General features: G+C 49.7%; 1 protein-coding gene across 1 annotated transcript; it reads left to right on the forward strand.

Moving 5' to 3' along the window:
- Positions 1-438: 438 nt before the first annotated feature.
- Positions 439-4386, forward strand: PAX4 (paired box 4). The gene is given in 10 exon segments (XM_049893534.1): positions 439-561; positions 868-1083; positions 1612-1687; positions 2265-2390; positions 2609-2691; positions 3041-3110; positions 3475-3530; positions 3780-3921; positions 4255-4325; positions 4327-4386. Coding segments are annotated over 10 exon segments (1020 nt in total). The 5' UTR covers positions 439-441.
- The last annotated feature ends 2600 nt before the right edge of the window (positions 4387-6986 follow it).

Consider the following 6986-nt stretch of genomic DNA (forward strand, 5'->3'; position numbering starts at 1 on the left):
CATAGGGAGTAGTTCTACTCTGCACAGATGTAGTTCCCATGAGTCGCAACTGACTCAACAGCAACTAACAACAACAATAACAGCAGCAGCAACAACAACAACAACAACAGGAGATGCTTTCATTTCCACGGTTTCATCTGCCCTTGGCCAATGTTCTAGGGAAAGCTTTTCCCAGTCACCCCTTCCCTGCACCACCCTGCTTCCCCTCTTAGATCAGGAAGGCCAGCACATATGGCCAAGGAGCTAAGATTCACTCTATGCCAACATTCAAAGAAAATGGCATGTTTTGTGGACCCTGGAGGCAGACTTTCTGAACAGTGGAAAGCTAGCCTGGAGGAACTTGAGTAACCTTCTCCCAGGTGTGGTCCTCCATGCCACAGGCAGCGGGGAGTGGGGAGATGGGGTGTGGATGCCTCCTTTTCCTGCCCAGGGATCAGCAGCATGAATCAGCTTGGGGGGCTCTTTGTGAATGGTCGGCCCCTGCCCCTGGACACCCGGCAGCAGATTGTGCGACTAGCTGTCAGTGGAATGCGGCCCTGCGACATCTCACGGAGCCTTAAGGTAGTGTGCTGGGACCTTCTGCCAGTGATGAGGACAGGCAGACAGGAAGAAGGAGTCCCTCTTAAAGCCAAAGTATGGGGCTGTTCTGGACTCTGGGGGTCTCTGGGGCCTGGGCTACTTCCTAGAAGACCCTCTTGGATGTTGGGAAGGGGAACTGCAGGCAGGCATCCAAGGGTGAGGCTGAACTCCATAGTTCTGTGGTCTGTTCCAGTAAATCTGGCTTTGCCTTGTAGCTTCCTTCTGTCGTAGAAACACTCACCTTCTACCCATCCTGCCTTACCTATTCCTGTTTCTCACCTGACCCAGGTATCTAATGGCTGTGTGAGCAAGATCCTAGGGCGTTACTATCGCACAGGTGTCTTGGAGCCCAAGGGTATTGGGGGAAGCAAGCCCAGGCTGGCTACGCCCCCTGTGGTGGCTCGAATCGCCCAGCTGAAGGGTGAGTGTCCAGCTCTCTTTGCCTGGGAAATCCAACGCCAGCTGCGTGCTGAAGGGCTTTGCACCCAGGACAAAACTCCCAGTGTAAGTGCTCCTTCTGCCACAGGGGCTGGCAAATGGGCTGTCTGGGGAGAAAAAGGTCCCTGGGTGGTGCAAATGGTTTGCCCTTGGCTACTAACCTAAAGGCTAGTGGTTTGAACTTAGTGGTGCCATGGAAGAAAGGTCTGGTGATCTGCTTCTGAAAGAGATTATAGCCAAGAAAACCCTGCGGAGCAATTCTACTCTGCAACACATGGGGTCGCCATGAGTTGGAATTGACTCAATGGCAACGGGTTTGTTTGTTTTTTGTTGTTTTGGGGAAGAATAAAATTCCTTCTTACTTGGCACTGTGGGCAATCCAGGTTGGGAGTCAGGGCTACGGGGCTCTTTTTTGATCCAAAAGTTTCTCTCCTTAATAGTGGTGGTAAGAGAGGTAGAAGAAGAAAGCTTTAGGTGATAGAGGAGGCTGCCAGGAAAGATGTGCAGGTGGGGAGAAAGGATGGAGGAAAATATTCTCAGGATGCAACCCTGGCTGGTGCACTATCTCCTCACTCAACACCCCAACACCTCCAGGTCTCCTCCATCAACCGAGTCCTGCGAACACTACAGGAGGACCAGGGACTGCCCTGGGCACAGTATGGGCCGCCAGGTGGGTCTTGGAGCTGCCACTGAGATAAGCACAGTCAAATCTTCAGCATTTTGAGTCTTTGAAGCCCTTTATAGTCCTTTCTTGGACCATCCTCACAACATCCCAATAAGGCAGGCCTGGAAGGGAATCCTATTCTCTCTCAGTGGAAGAAAATTGAGGTTCAGAGAAGTGAAGGGACTTACCCAAGGTCACCAAGTAGAGGTTGCAGGTCCTAGAACAGAATTCTGGTCCCCAAACCTCCAAGTTCACAAGACAGGCTGAGGAAGAGTCAGGACTAGACTTTCCATGCCCTTCTTCTGCCTCATTCACAGCTTCTCAGAGCTTCCTTCAGGCTCTGTGGAGTCAGGCAACTGGGGTGAACCCTGCTACTTTGTCCCCCAAAGCACTAAGTATGTACCCCACCCTGATATTGATCATGTATCCCATCAAGTGCTCCTGCAGCCACCTCCAAGTACCTGTGAATGCTCCAGCCACTTGCCTCTGCTTTTATACCATGCTGTCCCCTAGCCCCGACCCCCATCCCAGGGGCTTGTGGATCACCACCACAAAGTATCACAAACCATTGCCCTCTTTGCAGTTGTTTTGGCTCCAGCTCCTCCTACTCTCCATAGTGGCTCCGAGGCTCCCCGGGGTCCTCACCCAGGGACTGGCCACCGGAATCGGACTATTTTCTCCCCAGGTCAAGCTGAGGCACTGGAAAAAGGTGCTGGGGCAGGGCACATGGTGGGTCAGAGGTGGATGTGACTGATGAAGGCAGTGACCCTGGGGCCTGGGCAAAGACTGAGAGATGGAGGCCATGGGAGGCCCTGCACTGGGGAGGAGGGCAGTTTAGGGCTGTAGCAGCTGGGGAGTGGGCCCTGAGGGGAGACCCATGACTGCTCTTCTCCCCATGCCCTCACTCTGTGAGCCCAATCCCTGCAGAGTTCCAGCGTGGGCAGTATCCTGATTCAGTGGCCCGCGGTAAGCTGGCTGCTGCCACCTCCCTGCCTGAGGACACGGTGAGGGTGAGTGAGCTTTGTGACACAGTGTGCACAAACCACAAGGAGAGTGAGCCCATGTCAGGCAGGGCTTTGGGTTCCCGTAAGGTGGACGGGGAAGCAAGAAGGTGGGAACAGACCATGCAGAAATCAGAGGTAAGGCCTTCCTTGCCCTCTTCTGCTATTTCTCTCTTCTCTCTCTCATCCCAAGCCTTAGAGTTGAGGGAAGGGACAGACAGCAAAGGCCAGAACAGGGAGATAGGACATCAGGTCAGGCCCAAGGAAGGGTCTTTGCTCAGAGTTCAGGCCAGAGACACCTGATGAGGGCTGGACAGCAGAGAGCACAGCCTACTCCATTGTCACTGACCTCCCTCAGGTATGGTTTTCCAACCGAAGAGCCAAATGGCGCCGGCAAGAGAAACTCAAGTGGGAAACACAGCTGCCAGGTGATTTCTCTGCACCCTTATCCATCCATCCATCCACCCACCCACCCACCCGTCCGTCCGTCCGTCCGTCCGTCCGTCCGTCCGTCCGTCCATCCATTCACCAAACATTTATTTCGCACCTCCCTTGTGCCAGGTGCAGTAGTAAGTACTGCACTGTCCCTACTCTTATGGGCTGCACTGTCCCCAATTTACCATCCCTGGAATTTAGTCCTTCCTTTTCTATAGTTTCCATCCATCTTTTCCCACCCCCGTAAGAAATTACTGCCTTTCCTAGACACTCCCTGTATCTGACCTCTCCGACTCACCATTACCCCTCCCCACCTGCCCCATCCTCTCTCTGAGTGGTTCCACTCTCATCTTCTAGGTGCTTCACAGGGTCTAACTGGACCAGGTGTTTCCCCAGGGATCATCACTGCACAGGTACCCAGGAGGAGATGGAGTTTGTGAGCTGGGGAGACTGAAGGACTCACTGTTTCCCCTATTCCTGGTGAAGGCCTGAGCTAGAATCCTCAACTGCCTAAGGCACCCACAATGCGCACTTCCAGAAAGAGCCATCCCTACAGCCTACTCAGGAGTTGCACAGATACAAACTGGGTTGCAGACAGATCTTGAGCCCATTCTGCTAAACAGAAGGCATCACTGGCAGCTGAGATCTCTTGATTTTTCTAGCAGTCCCCTGGAAGTGTGTCGACAGCAGCCCTGCCTACCCTGGAACCCCTTGGTCCCTCCTGCTATCAGCTGTACTGGGGGATAGCACCAGACAGGTGTTTGACTGACACCCCACCCGAAGCCAGGCTCGAGCCCTGCTGGGGTAAGAATCCAGGCCAGGCCTTCATCCTGCAAGATATGGGAAGGATGACTGATCTTTGACCCTCAAGAGGGCACAGATCTCTAGTTGGGATCATCAAATGAACCTTGATACAGCTCTTCTCACTCCTTGCATGGCCCTCAAAGTTGAGGAGACTGTACTCTTTGAGCAGACAGAACCACTGGCAGCCACAGAAGGAGAAAGGGGGTGGGATTGGGATTCGAGTATGTATATTCAGGGTAGGGAACCAACATCATGGCCACTCTCCCTCCAGTGGTGTTGAGGGGTGGGGGTGGGAACAACAAGTCCAGGCTCACCCTCTCTTTGTCCCTGCAGGTTGCTTGCCCACAGAGCTGAGTTCCCTGGGTTCAGTTCGGCTTTGCCATCCTTGCCCTTCCTTTCACTGCCCCTGCTGCCAGTCTTGGTGCCCCCCAAACTCTGCTCTGTCCTGGTCTCCCACCGCTGTAGCCCTGGAATGAGGGAAGAGTAGAAAGGAGAAAGGGAAGGTAGAATCTAATACTGCCTGCCCAAGCAGGTCGCTGCTCCTTCCTCCTGCCTGCCATCTCGTCCTCACCTGCAGACCTCACCTGGCCCTGCCTCACTGCCCCTCCCATGCATCACTTGAGGGAATGGGCTGGAGAAGCCATGCCTGCCCACCTCTTACACTGGATGCAAGAGGACTCCTCTCCTCAGTAATAAAACTTCTTTTTTAATTAGCAGAGTTCCTGTTGTCTACCAAGTGTTTCTCACAAGCACCCATACACCTACCCCTCTATTTCACATTTGTAAACAGTTTGCCACGTTGCACTCTGTCATCTATGTATCTATCTATGTATCTACGTATCTCTCTCTCTCTCTCTCTCTCTATCTATCTATCTACTGGAGCCCTCGTGGCGCAGTGGTTAAGAGCTTGGGTACTAACCAAAAAGGTCAGCAGTTCGAATCCACCAACTGCTCCTTGAAAACCCTAAGGGGCAGTCTACTCTGTCCTGTTGGGTCACTATGAGTAGGAACTGACTCAACAGCAACAGATTTGTTATTTTTTGTTTCAATCTACCTATCTGGAGTATCTATCTGGCTATCTATCTGGCTATCTATCTATCAGCTATCTATATACCACCTATCTATGAATCTATCTATCTACGAGCTATCTACTTTGGTGTGTGGGTGCTCATATACCCACACAAACATACACACTGACATTACATCATCCACTTCACCCCTAAGTCCTTCAGCATGCATCTCCAAAAATTAGGACTTTGTCATACATAATCACAATACCATTACAACATCTAAGAAAGTTTACAATAATGCCTTAATCTAAGAAAATAGACAATAATTCCATAATTGCGTATGCATTTTTCTGTAACAACAAATGCCATTTTCATATTCTTTTCAATTATGCATGCCCCTGGGGCATGTATTCTTGGTTATCCTTGGAAGCAAGTTTCATATCTTCTCAGTTGTGTCTCTTTGCAGAGAAAGCTCTAGACTCCTCCTAGGAAGTCTTGGGATATAAGAGCAGGGAGGAGTATGGAGAAAAGGGAATGAAGAAGAGGATATTCTGAATGAAGGATGGGCCCATCTCTCCAAATTCTTTCCTTCTTTTGAAGGGCAGGAGATGGAATGATGATGTGCAAGGTGCGGCGGGGGTAGACATGTTTGTTTTATTCCCATCGAGGGCAGGTACAGGAGCTCTGCGGGAGCAGTGGTTAAAAGCTGAGCTGCTAACCAAAAGGTCAGCAGTTTGAATCCACTGGCTGTTTCTTGGAAACCCTATGGGGCAGATCTACTCTGGCCTATAGGGTCAGAATTGACTTGACAGCAGTGGGTTTGGCTTTCTGTCCTTCAAAAAGTCTATCATCACATACTCTAGAGCTGTGCTGTTCAATAGAGTGGCCACCAACCACTGAGTCTATTTAAGCATATGAAACTGAATAAAATTAACAGGCCAGTTCCTCTTTCCCACTAGACACATTTTAAATGCTCAAAAATCGTGTGAGGTTGGTGGCTACTGTACTAAGAGCAGTAAAGATTATATAACATTTCCACCATCGCAGAAAATTCTAAGGGATGGGGCAGCTGTAGAGTGAAATTCCAAGGGTAATCAAGCACACCCAGCCCGTCCTGCCTTTTCTACTCCCAAACTGGAGGTCTTGCTAGAGAAATGGGTGAGGTTTTGTGAGGTGATTATCTGCACAGCGCCGTCTGATAATAAGCCAATCACTTCGGCAACAGGACTAATGCTGGCAACAGAAAGAGCTGTCTCAGCTGAGGCCCCCTGGCTGAGTACATTCAAGCAGAGGATGGATGGCCACGTGTGGGGGACAGGGCAAGTGTGAGCATGTGTGTGCAGCACCTGAGTGTGTGCATGTACTTATGGAATGCTGTGGAAAAGAGTCTGCATCAAATGACCCCTCTCCACCAGCTCCCATTTCCCTGCAGAATGTATTCCATCCCACGTTTGACCTGTTCTTAACATTCCCTAGCAAAGGAGATGCCCCAGTCTCTCATGTTTTCAATACTTACTTACTGGGTTAAAAAATCAATTCTTTTGTATCTACTTACAGAAACCTAAGGTCATTTTCCTCTATGCAAAATAAATCTCTAATGTTCTGGTCTCAACATTCTCTTTTCAACAGAATTAAAAACCAGGAATTCGTGGTATGGTGCAATTTTTCCAAAGTAGGGGACAGGCATCATGTTGGCATTTAAGAACATTTTAGGAGACTTGTGGAGACTGCTTTAAATAATGTTGAGTCAGAAGTGAGAAAATGATTCCCTTTCCTATGCCCTTTCAGTACTGATTGCATCAAGGAGAAAGCTTCATTTTGGTCCTAATCTTGAGCACCTCTGTAACAGATGTTAATCTCCTTTTTTAACAAACGGTAGAGGAGTTTCAGCCTCTGAACCTCGGGCAGGGAGGGAAAGTCTAACTAGAATTTGAGAATATATAGTCTTGTTCTCATTGTATTTATCATTGTAGTCAATTTCTATTAATGGTAAGTGGTTTTAGTTTTCCATTTATGAGAATGATAAAAATATTTATTTCTAAATAAATGCAGTTA

This window comes from Elephas maximus, chromosome 8 (assembly GCF_024166365.1).
Source record: "Elephas maximus indicus isolate mEleMax1 chromosome 8, mEleMax1 primary haplotype, whole genome shotgun sequence".
Lineage (NCBI taxonomy): Eukaryota > Metazoa > Chordata > Mammalia > Proboscidea > Elephantidae > Elephas > Elephas maximus.